This window comes from Tubulanus polymorphus, chromosome 9 (genome assembly GCF_964204645.1).
Source record: "Tubulanus polymorphus chromosome 9, tnTubPoly1.2, whole genome shotgun sequence".
In the NCBI taxonomy this organism is placed as follows: Eukaryota; Metazoa; Nemertea; class Palaeonemertea; order Tubulaniformes; family Tubulanidae; genus Tubulanus; species Tubulanus polymorphus.
The window spans coordinates 2,029,646-2,050,908 of NC_134033.1; the positions used below are offsets into that span (position 1 = coordinate 2,029,646).

At 38.0% G+C, this 21,263-nt stretch overlaps 1 protein-coding gene across 1 annotated transcript; it reads left to right on the top strand.

Annotated features, from left to right (window-relative positions):
* The first annotated feature begins 256 nt into the window (after positions 1 to 256).
* On the top strand, positions 257 to 16,722 carry LOC141910691 (very long-chain specific acyl-CoA dehydrogenase, mitochondrial-like). Its single transcript, XM_074801418.1, has 19 exons — positions 257 to 411; positions 735 to 810; positions 922 to 994; positions 2,088 to 2,152; positions 2,629 to 2,737; positions 3,155 to 3,249; positions 3,364 to 3,495; positions 5,419 to 5,532; positions 5,915 to 6,000; positions 6,208 to 6,302; positions 6,859 to 6,962; positions 7,522 to 7,626; positions 8,398 to 8,484; positions 8,578 to 8,640; positions 9,016 to 9,117; positions 12,708 to 12,805; positions 13,320 to 13,465; positions 13,920 to 14,068; positions 14,554 to 16,722. Exons 1-19 carry the CDS (start codon positions 347 to 349, stop codon positions 14,689 to 14,691), a joined length of 1,902 nt encoding a protein of 633 aa, XP_074657519.1. The 5' UTR covers positions 257 to 346; the 3' UTR covers positions 14,692 to 16,722.
* The last annotated feature ends 4,541 nt before the right edge of the window (positions 16,723 to 21,263 follow it).

Sequence of the window (21,263 nt, forward strand, 5' to 3'; positions counted from 1 at the left end):
ACATTGTACGGTATTATCGCATGATTTAGAAGGTATTTATTTATTCAGGTTTAAAATTGCTTACATCTTCAAATAAAAAGTATCTTTTTATTAGAAAAGCTGAATTAAAAGATAAAATCTATGCGGTTTGGCGTCTTTTCGGCTAGTCACATTCTGGTTCATAGGTTTCGCCCGTTTTGTAGGGTGAACTCGACGCGGACCGGAATCCCGAATCGTGCCTCTAACTGTGACGTCATAATCTAATTAGGTAACTGGGTCATCCCTCACACACACACTCGCTCGTAGTTACGCAAGTCGGACATATACAACCAGTTAATCGCCGTTTGCGCCCGAATTATCATCGAAAATGTTCCGAATCTCGACTTTGAAACACGTCTGGAATAAAGCGGCGCCGATTAGAACCGCTCAGAGGTAAAATAAACCCGAATATCTCGTCCGTGAGCGACTTGAAGCGATAGATTTTGTAGTCTGTGCCCAAATCGTTCGAAGCATACTTACGTAATACGAAAATCTACTCCGAAATGTTGACTAATTTTAAATCGTCAAACATCTTTCATTAACATCAGTTAACCGGTCTCCAGGTAGAATCGAAGACAAAATAGGGTGTGATTAATTAGGACGTACCTATTATACCAATTAATTACACTAATTAGTAGTAGGCCTAATTGGACTGGTAATTATGATTAGGTCAGAATAGAAATAGAGAAGTAATTATGTCAGGGTTTGTTTTGAAGGTTTTATGCCGTGGCAGCTGCAACAACGCCTCAACCACAGAAACAAACAGAATCTAGGAAACCCAATGCTCCTAAGGTAAAAATAAAAGCTCAAATTGAAAATCCAATATGTTAGATTTTTTCTATTATGTAAAACACCATCTGCTTATTCATATCGATACAATGTTGCTGTGTGTTGATTTTCCAGGAGTCGAAATCATTCGCGCTGAATCTGTTCCGCGGACAAGTGAAAACGGATCAGATCTTTCCATTCCCGGAAGGTAGGCATCGTAACAGCGGTAGCATCAGACCTGTTCCGTCAGTTCTCTGTGGAAAGCCAGATCAGGCCATGACTTAAGACCAACTTAGTTTTGTGCCCAATCTAACAATTTAATCACACGTTTATATTATTGAAATATAACAATAATTCCTCATTGGTCTTGATCTTGATCCAATTTCACAGGGGTTGTATAGGGTCAAATATTGAAGATAAACTTATCTTCGATATTAGAATAACCTGTTCCGACTGTTCTCTGTGGAGATCTGATTTTAAGCAGTGGAAATCAATGAATTGTTTAAGTCAAACTTAACCTCTGCCAGGAGGATAAGCCAGATCAGGTCATGATTTAACACCAAGTTAGTTTTGTGCCCAATCTAACAATTTATGTCCAGATTAGAAATATATTAACAATAAGACCTCTTTGGACTTGCGAGTCAAGTGGGATCTTAGATTCGATTTCATAGAGGTTGGTTTTTACCATCCGAGTTCAGGGCGTCAAATATATTGAAGATGACATTATCTTAACTCTAATTAGCCTCATATATCCTATCATATCAGGTTTAGGAACTGACGGGCCAGCTCAATACCGGGTAGGCCTTTCTCCTGATCGAAGCGCTCTTCAAAAATTTGCTAACCTTCAAACTAAACATTGCAGTTAGGCCGAAAAAAATTGATACCTTGTTTCTCCGCTCTGCTGAGCTTAAATGTTGACCCGGCCGGCCGCCTATCTACCCTATACATTACTTTTTTTTAAATCGTGATCAATTTCACCATAACAGACATAGAAATGAACTGTTTATAAATTTTATCATATTTTACAAAAATGACCCGGTCGCTGCGGAGAAACAAGGTATCATTTTTGTTTAGCCTTAGTGGGTGGATCGAGTATTGGGGTGGTAAGATCATTATACGCTACTCCAGTCGTGCAACAAATTCGCGATATCTGACATATGATCTGTCGTATATCTGTCAATTCAGCTACTTAGTAAAAAAAAATAACGGACATAATACTAGTTAGTTTTATGCCAGGAGTGAATTCGCAACGCCTAAAATTTGTCTTTTCATAACTTGTTTTTTTTTTCTCTAATTTTCAGTGTTGAATTCTGAACAGAAGGACATGCTTCAAATGTTAGTCGACCCAGTGGCGAAATTTTTCGAGGTCAGTCACGATCGTCGGTGTCCGGATTTTCGGACTTATCGCTTTATAAAGATTTCTACTTAGTAAAGATGTCCTTGTACTTAAGACTTTGGACTTACACTATCCTGTGATTAAATAACTTAATAAGTCATTATTAAATCACGTTCGACGGATAATACTAGAACAAAATGCGCGAGATTCTTAGAATAGATTTTTATCATGCCCGACTAGACCTTAATGGGCCTATATTTTTATAGACAATTTGAGTAGGCCTTAGTGCAGTTTTAATTCTCTGAATTAATGAAAAGATAATAAGGTTTGGTGATAACGATAATTAAACATTATGCAAGATCAAATAGATTTATTATTCAGAAACAACGAATGATTTAAGCGTTTGATTAGTTACTTAAAAAACATCCCATTTAGAATTTTAATTTTGAATATGAAAAAAATTTTTAATTTTTATTTTTTATTTTTTTATTCAATTTCTATTTCAGGAAGTTAATGATCCGGCTAAGAACGACGCGGCTGCAGAAATTGAGGCGCACACGTTGCAGGGTCTGAAAGAGATGGGAGCGTTTGGGCTGCAGGTTCCTCAGGAACTCAGTAAGTTTTCCGTAGCAATTTCTTTCTATAAAGTCTTATTTTAACCGATCGCGTGACAATTACTTCCGGGAATGGTTAAAACATTGAAAATAAACCGCTTTTGACTCCTAGTAAACTAGCGAAATTGTTTCCATGTGAACTCAGTAAGTTTCCGCAGCAATCGCTATCTATGATTAATTAAAGCTAAATTTTAGTTGATTTCTGACTGAAATAAAGTCCCATTTTAGCCAATCGTGTGATAATTTGTTCCTGGAGTTGTTAAAACATTGAAAAAGAAATGACTTTTTCTCCTATTCAGACTTAATATTGGTTCTCTTAATTTGGTGATCGCAGTTTTAGTTTGAATTAGGTTGCATCTGATCCATGAAAAAATCCCCGAAAGAAGGATAAAATATTGATTTCGTTTTCATTTATTAGATGGGTTAGGTTTGACTAATACTCAGTACGCTCGGCTGGTCGAAATAGTCGGGGCCCACGACCTCGGAATCGGGATCGCTCTTGGGGCGCATCAGGTAACACCTACACCTCAAATTTTCCCCGAAATGTGAAAAACAAATTTTTTTTAAAACTGAAGAAACTTTTTTATCATGAAAATTCACGTTTTTTTTTTTTTTCTGTTTTGACAGTCGATCGGATTCAAGGGAATTCTGTTGTTCGGAACGGACGAACAAAAGCGGAAATATTTACCGAAACTAGCGACCGGTGAGCAGTTCGCCGCGTTCGCGTTGACGGAACCGAGCAGCGGCTCAGACGCTAGCGTAAGTTTTCATGAAATTTTTTAAAGTAAAATATTTCGGTTTCGGCGACCTCCCTGCAACTCCTTGATTCCTTTAAAACTCCTTCTAAACTGAAAATGTTTTTGAAGGTTATTAAAACTCCTTCAATAGTACGATAACCGCACTCAAACGTGGTGAACAGATGATTAGATAAAAAGCCCACTATTTACAAATTAACGACAATGATCTCTACTGTGAGATCAAAACGTCGTGTTTTTACATTTTAGATTGTTTCAAATAATAAATTCTCGATTTTAGATTTCTTTTAATTTGTAAATAGTGGGCTTTTTATCTTATCTTTTAAAAAAACTCCTTCAAGTTTGAGAAATAGGCAATAAGAAATTTTTGTCTATTTCGTAGTTGTACAGTAAACTACACTTAAATTGGTACAGTTTGGATCTGTTTTTACCCCATTTGGCAGTTACTGAATTAGAAACTGAGTTTAGGTTGTGTTAAGGATAATCATTTGCTTACGAAACCAACTGAATTAACAGTTTACTGAGATAAACACACTAGGCCTATAGTTCCGATTCAGGAGAATTCTGCAGACGCTTCCTCAATCTGAAAATTTTCGACTTGAAAACTCCTTATTTCCAGGAATGACTGATGCGGAGTTCCCTGCAAAATTTATTTCCCCATGTTTTGACAGTATAAGCCCCATTTCTATTTGGAAAAAAATAATCATTAAATACTTGGGAAAGGCTTGAGAATTTTGAATTCATATGAATATGTGTAGTTTTAAATAAAATATTTTTTAAAGTACAATCTCTCTGCTTCGTCGAACTGTGGATTATGTTATTCATGAATTTTTGTGGAGGGATTTGAATTCATGAATATAATTAAGAGACACCAGATTTTGAGTCTAGGATATATACTATCAGTACTCGAAATAAGCTGCCATGCTTAATAAAGTGTATAAAGGCAATATATTTTTATCAATCTGCTTGGAACAATAAAATGCTGTAATATTGTCTATGAAAGTGATTTGAAATGGAATTTAAAATGTAGAACATAGTTGACATAACTGTGCCAGGGGTCGTTGCTTTCAATTCTGGTTAACCAATACCGGAAAGTGGTGGAGATAATTTAGAAATTTTTAAGAATTCCACCTCGGTGCGGCGCATAAAAGGCACGTACCGGTTTAGTGCGTCCTACACCACAGCGCAGTGTATCATTCACTACGTTTGACAGGCGCTGCCATCTTTCAATAGAGATAAAAAGTCTAAAAAATTACTAAAATCATTGCGGTGTACTAGTGAAGTCCATCAACGATTTGTACGTCGTACTGCGGTGTAGACGCAATGAAACTCCGTATTTAGACCCACTCAACTCGTGGTATCTCTTATCAGGGTTCTTTTACCACGATAAGGGAAGAAACTTGGACAAGTTCCCACTAAAGATCTGATCAGGGAGTATTTTGTCTGGGAAATGTCTGGGTATTTGCATACCCTGATCCGTGAGAACCCTTGAGATTATCTTAAACATGAATCAAGGAATTTTCGGTTAAAGGTAAAAGTATTAGAGAGTTATGGATTCCTAGAAGAACTCTTTGCAGGGTCCGATCTAAGGAATGAAAGCCACTTGCCCGGGGGGGGGGGGGGGGCAAGCATTTCTGAAATTTAGCTTGCCCCTTCAAAAGCTACTTGCCCTACACAGGCAGTCCGATTGGTGACACTCTCATCCGTTGTATCGGGTTGGAAAAAAGCATTGTGACGTAAAATTGCACTAGCCCAGGGGACAAGGAATAATGATAAACTACCCCGGTACTTGCCCTGGTGAGAATATACTTATCCCGGGCAATCGGACAAGTGCTTAGATTGGACCCTGCTTTGTGTGACAAATTTGTTTTTTCCTCCATTTCGATAAGACTGAAGTATTTTCACCGTATTTTTTGTTGTTTTGCAGTCGATCCGTACTAGAGCCGTTCTGTCGGAAGACGGCAAACATTACGTGTTGAACGGCAGTAAAATCTGGATCAGTAACGGAGGAATCGCTGAAGTATTCACAGTATTCGCTCAGGTAACAAAAAAACACAGAAATTTAAATGGCACCAGGTTCCAGTTTTATGAAAAAAAGTTCAACTCGAAGTTTGAATTAAGAGTTACTCTTAATCTTTGCTTCTAGCTGCTATTTTTAGTTAGTGGATGTTTTCAATGACTTCGCCGTTTTTGAAAGCTTAAACTTTTTAACGAATCTGAACCCAGGGTCACCATTAGTAAACCACAATCCGTTTTGTGACAACAAAAGGCTTGATATGGAGAGAATACCACAATGACTTAAGTCCAAAAATGTTTCCCAGAGCTGGTAGTGTTCACTATGTTTCGACTTCATTCTAAAAGTCATCTTCAGGAATACCGAACCTTGTGATAAGTCTTGAATTTTATACGTCGACGTTTTTCAGACACCGATGAAAGATCCGAAAACCGGCGAAACTAAGGACAAAGTAACGGCTTTCATTGTTGAGCGCGGGTTCGGTGGAGTGACCAGGTAGGTGTAGGAGATTTTTGATGGGAATTTGATCGGGGAGAGGGGGGCTCGTTGTAAGACAACCAGCTGTACCCGGTCACAGGCTTTAAAACCAAGCCTAAACCAGATGACACGTCAAGTACAATGCAAGGCCAGAAACTAGACTACAAGGGTTGATGATGGGGTAGCATGGATCTCAATGTGAAAAAACTTAATTTTTATTTTCAGCGGTCCTCCTGAGAATAAGATGGGCATCAAGTGTTCAAACACGGCCGAAGTCTATTTCGAAGATGCAAAAGTTCCCGTCGAAAATATCATAGCGGGTAAATTATATTTAAGTCATGTATCGTATTCTGAAGCTGGATGGTGGCCACACTGACCTGGAAAACCTGGATGGAATCATCTAAACAAGAAAAAAATCGGGGAAAGTTTGTTTAAAAAAAAACCCTCAAAAACTCCCTAGGGGTAAATCGTCAATCTGTGTAACAACCACCGTAGTAACAATGAGAAACCATGGTTACAACTGACGAATTTCAAAATATTCCCAGGGACTATTTTTCTTCCACATCTATGAAATCGAGCCCAGGAATTTGGATAATGCGATTGACCATACATGATTCATTGAAAAATGAACGAATTGAAACATTTTAAACGACAAAATTTCTCTGATTTACTCTGCGGGAAATTTTTGTAATCACATGAAAAAAATCAGGGAAAAACTCTGGGAATTGTTGAATGGGCAGAAAGTGGCAGCACCTTGTCTGAACGGTTCGTCAATCAGGACCTAGAACTCTGGGACGGAGTCCTATATTAGCGTGACGCGGCCCCGGGTTCTGTTACATGCCGAGTTTCAATTGTGTTTTTTATGTTGTATCCTAGGTGAAGGTAATGGTTTTAAAGTAGCGATGAATATTCTGAATAACGGAAGGTTTGGAATGGCCGGCGCTCTTTCCGGTACGATGAGAACTTGTATTAAAACAGCGGTAAGCTACGATATTCTAAAATCTCACGAATCCCCCTATGACATCATTAAGGCTGCCATCTTTTCTAGATGATCTTTTCTAGGTGTTTAGTTTAAATTACTAATTGGTAAATAATGATGTCATAGGGAGATTTAAAAGGGCAGCCATATTTTCAAGAAATATCCATAGTTTAAAATCGTGTATTGGTTATTTGATGATGTCATAGGGGGAAAAACAAGTTGAAATCGCTAGGCAGAATTTGGTGATGTCATAGAAGGATTAAACAGTGGTGATGTCATAGGGGGATATCTTTTCTGGAATTGTCCAGTTTAAATCACGAGGCAATATATGATGATGTCATAGGGGGATTAAACAGTGGTGATGTCATAGGGGGATATCTTTTCTGGAAGTGTCCAGTTAAAATCACGAGGCAATGTGATGATGTCATAGGGGGATTAAACAGCGGTGATGTCATAGGGGGATATCATTTCTGGAAGTGTCTTTAGTTTGAAATCACTAGTAGGCAATTCGATGATGTCATAGGGGGATTAAACGGCGGTTTATTGTTATATATATACAGGTTGACCACGCCAGTCAGCGAGTTCAATTCGGACAGAAGATCGATTCCTTCGGCACGATTCAGGAAAAAATCTCGCGCATGGTTCTCAAACACTACGTTACAGAGGTACGTAATGATACACTAGGTGGCGCTACCGATCACCTATTACACCTATTATACACACCTATTATAAAAAAATTTTTTTTAAACCAAAAACCTGAAAATTCATATGTGTTATCTCTATTATTATTCTATTCTATGTGTATCTCTGTTTTCTTGTTTTTAAGTTTTGTAAATTATAAATTTTATTGTACAAATTCTTGTAACCTCTATGTACCAATGTTTGGTTAGAGCGAAATAAATAAACCTAAAACCTAAAACCTACAATAGTAAATAGTATATTATGTACATAAGTGTGAGACTAGTTAATTAAGTTTTGTAGCTTTTATTACTGTTTATGTAATTATTGTAAACGCTGTTTTTCCTCCATATACCATGGAAATGGTTATGGGGTGTAATAAATATTCGTATTCGTACCTGTGCATAGATTTTCTAACCTTGATTCTAACCCGATTCACTTAAACTTCGCCGAAACATTCCCAATTTGAACACATTCGAAACTTTGACATGGTATTAAAAACTCCAAATTTCCATCGCAATTTTTTTATCAGAAACGGTTTGGATATATGCGTAGATCCCTCATTCAGCATAGTACATGTATTTGTACGTATTCTAAATAAGTTTGTTAATGTTTTTGAAATGTTTTCTCTTGATTTGCAAATATTCGAAAAACAAAAAGATTTTTCCTCTGCGTAAATGCAGGAGAGTAATGAAATAATCTCGTCTATGTCGTTATATTCGGTGAAAAAAAAATTTGATATAATTTTTTTTTTCTAGTCAATGGCGTACATGTTGTCGGGTAACATGGATCTGGGCGCGACCGATTTCCAAATCGAAGCCGCCATTAGTAAAATCTACGCTTCGGTGAGTAAGAATTTTTAAAGAATTTCGGAAATCTTTGACGAAATTAGTGATTAGGCTATAATACCTGTGGTCGTCTGCTGTTTGGTTTTCTAGGAAGCCGCTTGGTTCTGCGCCGACGAAGCTATTCAAGTACTCGGTGGAATGGGTTACATGAAGGTAAAAATTGTCGGGTGTTTAAGCGTTAGGTCAGTGCCACCATTGACCTAGAAAACCTGGAAATCGCAGGGAATCAGAAAAGCCAAGAATAAATCACAGAATTTGACTGGAAAAATTTTTTTTAAACCAAAAACCTGAAATTTCAAGTGTTTCTTTATCAATAAGTGATTCGATGAAAAATGCATGAATTGTAAACATTTTAAGCTTAGAAATTTCTCTGATTCACTCAGGGGGAATTGTATAATCACATGGAAAAATCAAGGAAAACTCAGCGGATTTGTGAATTGCCAGAAGGTGGCGCCACCCTGTTGATGTTCTTCCAGTCCCTTAAATCTGGTCTTGAATTGCATGTATTTCTTTTTTTCTATTTTCAAGGATTGCAGTTTGGAGCGAGTTATGAGGGATTTGAGAATCTTCCGTATTTTCGAGGGAACCAACGACATTTTACGTCTGTTCACGGCTCTCACCGGGATACAAGTAAGTTTTCCTACATTAACAGAATCATCGATCGTTTGATTAAAAAACCAGTCAGAAGTAAAACTGCTTGATAGAAACCAGTCACAAATAAAACTGTTTGATAGAAACCAGTCAGAAGTAAAACTGTTTGATAGAAACCAGTCACAAGTAAAACTGCTTGATAAAAACCAGTCACAAGTAAAACTGTTTGATAGAAACCAGTCAGAAGTAAAACTGTTTGATAGAAACCAGTCACAAGTAAAACTGCTTGATAGAAACCAGTCAGAAGTAAAACTGTTTGATAGAAACCAGTCAGAAGTAAAACTGTTTGATAGAAACCAGTCGCAAGTAAAACTGCTTGATAGAAACCAGTCAGAAGTAAAACTGATTGATAGAAACCAGTCAGAAGTAAAACTGATTGATAGAAACCAGTCACAAGTAAAACTGTTTGATAGAAACCAGTCAGAAGTAAAACTGCTTGATAAAAACCAGTCAGAAGTAAAACTGCTTGATAAAAACCAGTCACAAGTAAAACTGCTTGATAGAAACCAGTCAGAAGTAAAACTGTTTGATAGAAACCAGTCAGAAGTAAAACTGCTTGATAGAAACCAGTCAGAAGTAAAACTGCTTGATAGAAACCAGTCAGAAGTAAAACTGTTTGATAGAAACCAGTCGCAAGTAAAACTGCTTGATAGAAACCAGTCAGAAGTAAAACTGTTTGATAGAAACCAGTCAGAAGTAAAACTGTTTGATAGAAACCAGTCGCAAGTAAAACTGCTTGATAGAAACCAGTCAGAAGTAAAACTGATTGATAGAAACCAGTCAGAAGTAAAACTGATTGATAGAAACCAGTCACAAGTAAAACTGTTTGATAGAAACCAGTCAGAAGTAAAACTGCTTGATAAAAACCAGTCAGAAGTAAAACTGCTTGATAAAAACCAGTCAGAAGTAAAAACTGTTTGATAGAAACCAGTCAGAAGTAAAACTGCTTGATAGAAACCAGTCAGAAGTAAAACTGCTTGATAGAAACCAGTCAGAAGTAAAACTGCTTGATAGAAACCAGTCAGAAGTAAAACTGTTTGATAGAAACCAGTCAGAAGTAAAACTGTTTGATAGAAACCAGTCAGAAGTAAAACTGATTGATTAAAACCAGTCACAAGTAAAACTGCTTGATAGAATCCAGTCAGAAGTAAAACTGTTTGATAGAAACCAGTCACAAGTAAAACTGCTTGATAGAAACCAGTTACAAGTAAAACTGTTTGATAGAAACCAGTCACAAGTAGTGATTGATAGAAACCAGTCAGAAGTAAAACTGCTTGATAGAAACCAGTCAGAAGTAAAACTACATGATAGAAACCAGTCAGATGTAAACCAGATTAAGCATGTGGCTAATTTGCATACCAGGTGACCAGCTCTGACCAATCATAACCCAGGATAAGAATTATAGCCGTGTGACCTGTTTGTTTACATTAGGGAACCACTTTTGTATATATTAGTGAGGATGAGAATATGGGGATCTTTTCTGTTTCTGTTTTCCTGCATAAACAGAATCTTCTTTGATAAACCATATTTATAACTGATTTATATCGTGAGCCACAGTTAGAGTCGGGTTTCAATCACCTTCAGAAATTATCTCAATAACTGAGATCCCAATTAAGGGATCGCTATCATGCATAGATCAAATACCACTCAATATCTATACAATTTGAAATGTTCTTACTACTATAAATGCAAGGGCGATGGAATCGAAAAGTTTGCAGTTCTAGGCTAATAGCACCCGTAGTTTACACGGGATAGTAATTTTGTCCAAAAAAAGCTACAAATCGACAAACACTATAGCGGTGTTGACGCGCTCTAGTGGTATTCCTGTTATTCAACACACTAGGGTGGAATTTTTCAAAATTTTCAAATTATCTCCAGCACTATAGGCTATTGATCAGTCAGCGCTGAAAGGGTTAAAATGGATACATTGAATTTTTTATGGACTGTTCATAAAGTCTAGGTTAACCCAGGAGTTTGTCGGTTTTTCCAACTGAAGTGTTGTGGATTTCATGAAAAAAAGCCGCTTAATTTCTGGATCGATGATACACAATGAACTGAATGAGACTGTATTGTCTTGTAGAAAGTCGTCTGCTAACAGTCCTGAATGTGTCTGGTCGTAGAGCTCGGTTGACTTAGTATACGACATACAGAGATTCATCTTCGTCAAATCTGAATTTTCCAATGCTAGATGTATATAAGTATATAGTTTATATCCATCCGGTGAAAATAGTAAAAATTTCGCGTGGAGTAGTTTTTGATGAGAGGGTGAGACAAGGGAGTCAGAGACAGAGAGAGAGAGAGGTGTGTGTGTTACTGCATAGAGTCACTGATGAGTCTATGCGCTTCAACATGAATTCTACCACAATCACTACGACTATACTTAATGCCTGTCCGGACGTGTATCCACCCGCTAGATGGGATTACGTTTTCAGCTATAGTATTTACTTGTACGGATATTTTCCGGCTTCAGTTTTCGGAATGATTCTCAACTCCGTTTCTATTGTAGTATTCAGAAAGATCGGTCGCGACATTTATCGAACTATAATCATTCTCGCCTGGTTTGATTTACTGTTCGTATTTTCAGTGTTCCTACTTTATCCATTTCGAATACTCATTATCTTATATTTTCAATCCACCGAATTTCTCGGCAGTTACGACGACTGGTATTTTGGACACGAAATCATTATTTGGGTTCTACCGCTGTTTCATACGTTTCAAATGGCAAAAAATTGGGCCGTAGTCACAATAAATTTTGAAAGACTTCTGGTCGTCGCGAGTCCGCTGTATTTCAGACGATTCTGGAACAAAAAACAAATCATTTTTCTATCGGTTTTAAATGCATTTTCTTCTGCCCTTTGTTTCTGGCCATATTATTTTCCACTGACGTTACCAGGAAGGACCACGCAACGCTGTTTTGAACATTTATTCACTATGGGAGCTTTTGGAGCGAAAACAATTCGAACACCTTTCACTTATGGCTTTGATTATGGAAACGACTATGTTAACAATATCTATATGACCATGACTGTTCTTGCGCCTTTTATTGTTCTAACCATGATTAATCTAACTTTGTTCGGAATTATGATATTTCGAAAACTAAATCGAAAGAAACAATTTCACGCGGACGCGGCGGCGCCCGTTGAAAAATCTACCGAACTCAAAATATTAAAAGTGGTTCTTATAATTGTTCTTTTGTTCTTTATCTGTGAAATTCCCGCATCCATGGACCGTATGGTACATTACTTCTCATCGAAGTTCGGATTACATCACGGTCTATCGGGGGATGAAATGATGGTCATGCGTAAAGTCGGAATTCTGCTCAGTATTTTTGATTCAACCGCGAATTTCTTCGTTTACTGCGCGACAAACAGCTCCTTTAGAAAAAAAGCTAAACAGATTTTACTGATAAATTATCTTTGTGACTCGAAATAGAATCGAAAAACAATTTCTTGCAAGAATTCTTATGAATTGACGATATAAGAATAATGAAAATCAGTAAAAGTGGGAGTTTTGTAAGACTGAAGGAGTAAAACAATGTTTTTTTTTTCTTTTTTAATTAAATTTTCCAGTATGCTGGTGGGCATTTGAAGGAACTGCAGAAAGCGTTCAATAATCCAGCAGCGAATCTCGGTCTGATCATTTCTGAAGGGGCCACTCGCACTAAAAGGTACTTATGGATAGAGATAGGTCTACAGAGCCCCCGTAAATCCCCCTACGACACCATCCTATCAGTGGAGTCATCCGTAGACTACTTCCAGAGAAGATGGCCGACTGCATAAATCCCTCAATGACATCATCGATGAATGAATAGATGGCAAACACCATAAATCCCCCTATGACATCATAATTGTCATCATGCTTGTGATTCTAAATTTGCGCAGGGACAAAAAATGTCCCTGTAGAAAACTTTCATGTATGGGCCCTTCAAGAGACGATGGCTGCCTCTATAAATCACCCTATGACATCATCAAATTGACCAAGACCCTATAGACTCTTTTTGGAAAGATGGCAGCCTTCGTAAATCCCCCTATGACATAACCGAAGTTTGATCTACAGTCCCCTCCAGATAAGATGGCTGCCTTGCTCAGACATCATCAAGAATTGATTCAAATTTATCGAAATTGCTCAAATATTGAAGATTATTCGGAATGAAGGAATGGAACCTGTATATGTAATTGTAGAATGTTGGGAATGGGAAGTGGACCGTCGTTACGAGAATTCGTACATCCCACTCTCTACACGTCTGCCGACCAATGCACGAAATGCGTCGAAGACTTCGGATCTTCCGTGGAGAATCTGCTCATCAAATACAACAAGAAAATCGTCGGTAAGTTTGCCGTAAGAGTCGGAGGAGTGACAAACTCACAATGAACAAGCAGCATTGAGAGATTTTCAGAAAGCTTCGAAATTGATGGATTGATAGGAAATTTCTTTGATCCAGGCGCCAGTTCTACAATTCACGGCTGAAATACGACTCAATGTTTTTAGCATCGGATTCTAATTTTTACTTAACTGCTCTTAACACAAAAAAGTCAAAATTATCCAACAGTAACTAACTGATCTTAACACAAAAAAGTCAAGTTTTTTACGTTACTGTGGAATTTTGACCTGATTTACAGTCAATGGTCGGAATAATGTTTTACATAAGTAACCAATTGAAAATCTTTGAAGTTCCTCCGACCTGATTTTGTATATTTGCAATGTTTGACTTTCCGCGCTTGCCACACAGCAATTGTAGACAAAATAATTAATATTTTATTATTCTTATATGTCGTTTACAGAACAACAGTTCCTGTTAAATCGTCTAGCCGACGCTGCTATTGATATTTACGCGATGGTCGCCGTGATCTCGCGTTCGTCTCGATCTCTGACGCAGAATCAAACGACCGCTCAACACGAGGCGAATATCGCTAACGTTTTCTGCGACGAGGTACGTAGCACGTGAAGACAGTTTCCTCGGGTTTTGAGTTGATTCATGTGAATATGGTTCAAATAATTCAACCTGACCCTGTTCCACAGTTCTGAACCCAGTTCCACAGTTCCTGAACCCAGTTCCGCAGTTACTGGATCCACTTCCACAGTTACTGGACTCTGTTCCACTGTTACTGAATACAGTTCCACCACAGTTACTGGACTCAGGTCCACAGTTACTGGACTCGGTTCCACAGTGCTGAATCCAGTTCTCCATTTGCTGAACCCAGATCCACAGTAACTTGGCTTAGTTCCACAATTACTGGACTCAGTTCCACACTTCTGAATCCAGCTTTACAGTAACTGAACACATTTCCACAGTTACTGAATACAGTTACTGGACTCAGTTCCACAGTTCTGAATCCAGTTCCAACTGTGAAACTGTTTTCGTGTTCCACCCATAAAGCTCTGATTCTATTGCGATATTTTCTCTCTAAATTGCAGGCGAGAATTCGAGTGAAGTCGAATCTGGGAATTCTCACGAGCGGCATGTACAAACGCAACTTCGAGAAACTGGCGCTGATTTCCAAGGACGTTGTGGAGAACGGCGGCGTCGTGCAGCAACACCCGCTCGGATTTTAATGAAAAATGTAAAAAAAATTTCGACTGAAAGTGTGCGACAGCAGCTGATAGATGATATATTGACATAGTGTGTTCTTTTTTTTATATGAAAAACGAATTTTTGACGCAGATAGAAAAAACGTCTGGAAAAAATGTTTTCGAAAAAATGATCTGTGTTGAGTGTGTGTGAATTCGAACGGAATTTTTCTATTAATCTGTGTTCCATGCATTCATAGCAGCACCTCTTATGAATTACCGGGTATTTGTAAATTAGATTTACTGATTTTTATAATTAATGGCAAAATGATTATTAGACGAATAGTTGATTAAATGTATGATTTAAGATGATTAATATAGTAGACCTGTGGTAAAGATGGCTGCCTCTTCGTGATGTCCACCAATGATGTATTGGAATTACCTGCTTGTTTTCCGATTTGTAGAGCCTCCTTTTCGAAAAGGGTGATTTTTATGGAGGCAGCCATCTTCATCTGGGTAGGGTTTCATGAATAATAAATCACTAATTTAATAAATCACGATCAGGGCTCGGTTTCATAGTTATGGAAGAAAAATAGTCTCTGGGAACATTTTGAAATTTGTCAGTTATATCCATGGTTTCTCATTGTTACTATGGTGGTTGTCACCCAGGTTGAGTATTTAACCCTAGGGATAAATTTGATACCCAGTCTATGAAACCGGGTCCTGTAGTTCAATTTTCGCTTGAAGTTGATTTGATGACGTAAAGTGGGATTTATGCCAACGGGTATCTTTTATGAATGTGTCTCGGATGATGGTGTTCAGCTAGAATTCTTGAGCAATTTCAGATTTTCATGGATTGATTTTAGATTTGTTCTTAGAGAATGATTAATTATGTAAGATATTCATATTGTTCAAACAGTTTAAAAAATCATGTTTAATTTCGTACAAAAATTCATAGCTTTCTCGACAAATTGGCGAATGAAATTGTCGGATTTTTTACAGCTTGAAAAATGGTTATTCTAAAATATTCTCATTTTAACTCTCTATCAAGAGAGAGAGAGATAGAAAGTTCTGAGACGCCAGGAGATCACAGATTTCATATGTGTACATATATTATATATAGGACTGTGATGGGCTTAGACCATATCACATATTCTACGGGTCAGGGGCCAGTTGCACGACCATGGCCAAGATCTAAAACCAGTCTAACGACACTATAAACACCCCACGTGGACTTACGTCGCGAATGCGCAACTGGGCCCAGGGTACAAAATATTGTTTTTTCAGAGATACTAAATTCGAGTTCTGAAATAGAGATAAATTCATTATTACAACATAAGATTGCTTATAATGTAGAACAGACAAAGGCTTAACCCTTTCAGTTCTGACTGATACCCTTAAAGTGCTGGAGATAATTAGAAAATTTTTGAGAATTTTTTTGAAATTTTGAAGAAAAAACTTACACATCTATGCATCTATGCACCCCAGCATATCGCTAGTTACTGATATATAACCGTGTTTTGACAGGTGCGGCATATTTCATCATAGATAAAAACTAACTACCAATTATATCATACACTGCAGTGCGGCGTACTAATAAAGTCCATCACTGGTTCATACATCGCACTACAGTGTAGACGCACTGAAAGGGTTTAAACTGGTCTTATATTGTGTCCTGCGTCACTTTTTCAGGAATTGGGTGAATCTTCATGAATGAAAGAGGTCCCCACTGTTATATCAGAGCAATATTCACTAAATTTACTATATATATGTTCAGCACAAAACAATGCAACGAAATTACGAGTTATTTATGTCTCTCAGAGTCACAGAACCTGGTCAAATTCAGCTCCGAATCGTGGAACTCAATCCAGGACGTGAAATCAGGTCATACACCGATATCTTTAAGGAGATTCCAGAATGTAACTCACAACTGTGGAATCGGGTGAAGTCTTAGTTTAAAGACTCCAGAGTCTAATATAACCCACAACTGTATATAAAGCGTGTTCCATGACTCAAATGTGACTATAATTTTTACTGAGTGTCAAAAGTCTATATTTACCACAGTTTATATCATTTTATGTTTAACTTTCAATATATATATATATATATATATATATAAAAAGTTTCTTCTTTGTATAGAAAGCACTGTTTGAGGCGGATTGAGTGTGTGTGAAATAGATATTCATCTTATTTATCTTAATATCAGCTTTTCTTTTCTTTTCTTACTGATTTTCTTTCGGCAGTCGAACCTCGAGGAAACTTGTACGCCTTACGATCGCCTGTGGGGATTGACAGCTACTACGCGGGTCTTGTTGTCCCGAAAACGACGTGTCGGGGATAGTATGCCGACAGGGATGAGATGCGTGTGAAAAATGTTTAAGAATATGAAAATTTCTTTTAAAAAATAAATTTTGGTGTGAAAAATGTGAAACTTGGAAAATAGTGATTATCAGAAAATTTCAGTGTAGGTTTGCTTTGTATATGTGCCACTGGTAGGTTTTTCCAGCTACGTGAAAATGACTTCAGCGGCACTTTTCACGTACCTGGTCCCAGCCAGCAATTTCCAGCTGAGAAATTTGGCAGTAGCTTTTCCCAGCGGCAGTATATATTACAGACTATAAGGTACTAAATAAATTCGATCATGCGTACTAAACAAAAACGACTCGATGCGTTCGCCATCTAACGGTAGAAAATGTACACAAAAACGACTACTAGTCAGTCCCGGTTACTCATATCACTAACACGACACACTCGCCATCTAGCGGTAGTAAACGCAGGAGAATCAGGCATTTTGACCAAAAAACCAATGCAAGGGGTATTATAGGCTAGCAATGCGCCATCAATCTGACATTGTATGCTTCGTTAAAATATAAATAGTTTGACATACCTGGCGGGATATTTTCAAATATGAAACTTTTTTTGATCTTAAAATAGGGATTGTCCCTGTTATGTATTTGGTTGGTAAATTTCGTTTGATTTTTTGATTGGGTGTCCCTTACAGACCTGCCACACCTGCCGGGAGCGAAGAAAGCGGTTGATGTTAATCGCGGGTTAATTGTGGGTTAAGGGGGTTGGGTTTCTCCGCACATTTTTTTTGCAGGGCTATACGTACCACTGTGACCAAAGTAAAGCGACGCCATCAGGTTTGAATCCCTGTCGAAGGAGGATGCATTGGGTAAAATGGGCCCAACGTAGGTGCCACACAATACGCATATACGATATTTACAAATGTTGCATTCACTGATGATTTAGACTTCAAGACACCTGTTGGTCGCGCTAGTGCAGCGTTTATAGAGTGTGAAGTCGTATGAATTATTATAATCATTAGGGTTTTCTGACTTTCGTCGAAAACCCTCTTGAAATTCTGTTGATTATTATTATTATTATATATTTTCCGCCGATTTCGTCAAATAAAATTCATCTTCATTCAGATTCGGCAACTGACAGCTTCGAAACGAAATGTATAAATTGATACTGTAATAACGGTCTCTCTGAACCAACAGATTGTCTGAATGTACTTTCCATCCTATTTGAAACTTAAAATTACTTATTATTTAGGATACTGTAAATAAAGAATTGAATTGAATTGTTAGACAACAAGCACCGGCGAAATAACAGTTTGTGACGTCATTTAGTAAGTAAATTAAAGGAGGGCTCCGAGAATTTCCAAATCACGGGGGACTATACTGGGGTTAGACCATTCAACCAAAAAGAGGATTGCTCTGATAATATCCAAATCATCTCATTTTATTTTTTCCATCGAATACCCGGTAATTAATTTTTCCTTTCGATCACATGCATCCAGAAAACCCGTTATCGCTGCTTTGCAGCTATCATTATTATTATTATACAATTTATATAGCGCCTTAATCCAAAAATGGCTCTAAAGCGCTTTACAAATAAAAAACATTAAGCTAAAAACATCTTACAAAACGTTTAAAACATGCATTAGAAGCATTTAGTTAAAATGTCTGGTGAAAAGTTCAGTTTTAAGATGAGTTTCAAAACATTGTAGTGATTTGGCAGATCTGATGTGGATAGGTAAAGCATTCCATAAAACTGGCGCAGAGCAAGTCAAAGAACGTAAACCATAGCGCTTAGTTCTAAAACGAAGTACATCAAGTAAAAATTGATTAGATGACCGTAAATTACGTGCTGGAACATAGACAGATATCATTGATTTTATGTACATGAAGTGTATAAGTCATTTGCAGTAGCGTCTGAAGTGTGTAAGACTTGTGAAATATTCGTCGGAGTGTGTGAGACTTGTTAAGTGTTTGGAGTGTTTCACTATCGACAACCTATCGAATGAGTTCACATCTGTCGCTACATGATGTTTTTAGTTCGTGTACGACGTATAGTGTTTGCCAGTTGTAGTTTCGCCAACTTAATTGTATCCTGTAGATTTTAGTAATTTCTCAAAGCCCGAATTCGATTCCAATAAAGCTGCGTAGTATAGCCGAGGCAAACTTCTGTACAACTAAATTGACCTATTCTTACCGCGACTGATCCAATTCTTACTGTAACTGACCCGTTCCTACTTCCTACTATAACTGACCCATTCGTACTGTAACTGACCCATTCATACTTCCTACTATAACTGACCCATTCGTACTGTAACTGACCCATTCCTACTTCCTACTATAACTGACCCATTCGTACTGTAACTGACCCATTCATACTTCCTACTATAACTGACCCATTCGTACTGTAACTGCATTATGATTACTGTTACTGGCCCATTCCTACTTCCTAACTGACCCATTCTTACTTAAACCGACCCACTCTTACTTAAACCGACCCATTCTTACTGTGACTGACCTATTCCCACTATAACTGACCCATTCTTACTGTAACTGACGACTATAAGCCCACCACTCGGCGGTGTATCGGGTGTAGACGTGAGCGCGCCGCACGTCCAGTCGTTACGACTGATAGCAACTGATCGGCGATTATCGCTGAATTCGAACTGAGTGCAATCTACGATAGTCGCCGACAGTCAGTTGAGTCGCATCGTAAGGTCGATCTGAGCCCGGCTTAAGAATGATGTTTCTCTAAGATGGCAGCCGAAGCGAACGGACTGGATGTATTTCCGAAGGTCACGGTATTACAACAATACGGCACAAAGTCCTTATTTACATCATTATCCCGATACCAGAGAAATCCAACGAATTTTCTGTCAGGTTCAACGAGCTTGATATTCAAGAAAGCCTCGGCTATATCGGCAGTAATCCGGCTATCCGCCGAACTCGAAACAGTATTAACAGCTCGGCGAGATTCCTGATCAAGAATTCAAGGAAGGATTTCGGCTACTCACGTCGATAACGATTCGTTGAGGAATTGTGGAACTCTGCCTCAAAACCGGAAAATGTGGCATGTCGAGGACGTCATTCTCATTGCACTCTTTCAATTTAAATATGACCAATTTTTAATCTTTAACAATTTAATTCTCTCTTCGCTCATCCTTCTAGTGCTGATTTTGGCGACCTACGCGGTTTACTCATCGGCGGCATCTATCTTCAAGTGATGATTCCCCGGCTGGTCGTTTAGTGTCCGACTAGTATGATCATGATTATTGCGCATTTCATGCAGTCTCACCTCTACCTCTGTTCTATCGTCGGACGATGGCGTTTCTTTCCTGATGATGTCTTCAACGGTCTGCCATTCTTTGTTGAAGTTCGTTTGTAGCGCCTGGAGTTTGAGGCGGATTGTCTCCGGTGATTTTCTGATGTGTAGTAAGCAGACGGACGATCAAATTTTCAGTTGCGCTGTGTTTCTCTCTAAAACGTATATTTAACGACAGAATCCTGGTCACGGCACTATGTCGCAAATCCGTCTAGATGGATGAAAAATGAAACCAGATCCCGTCGCAGTTAGTGTCTGTCTCAGAGGAAAAATTGACGTCTCAACTCTCTGATTACTTGAACTGAATGAACTAACTGTATTATACTTTATACGACTACAGCCTGTGAGACTTGCCGAGGCGCACATCTGTGTAAGCTAGAGTCCGTGAGAAATAAACATTCTCACGAATCGGTAATAACCGACACTACTTCACCGTCCTGACCCATTCCTACTGTAACTGACCCATTCAACCGATTCTGACTAATACAAATTATTCAAAATATAGATGTAACAATTGTTACTAAAAATGGAGACTTGATGTTTTAGCGACATAAACAACTGTCGACAAGATCTCTTCTATCATATCAATATTGTGTCGAGATGAGAGCTGTTAAAAGCTGTTATATAAATGCATCATTATGCGTTCAGATAAACTGTAGCCACTCGAACCTGTTAGAAATAGAATTCAAAGCAACCAATCCATTTAGTAATTCTGTAAGGTAGGTAGGTTCATATCAAACCTGTTAATCCGTTAGTTTAGCCAGCCTGTTAGTTGCATAGTTAGCCTGTTAGTTGAATAGCATAGTTAGTTACATTGTTAGCCTGTTAGTTGTATAAAGTTAGCCCGTTTTCGATGTATTATTCAGGTTTGAAGCTGCGCTGTCATAATGAAGTTGATGTTTAGTTTGATGACTGTGTTATTTGTAAACCTGCAGCTCTGTAAGACCGCAGCCGGAGGTAGTTAACTGATATCGTACGTACGGTCGACGAAA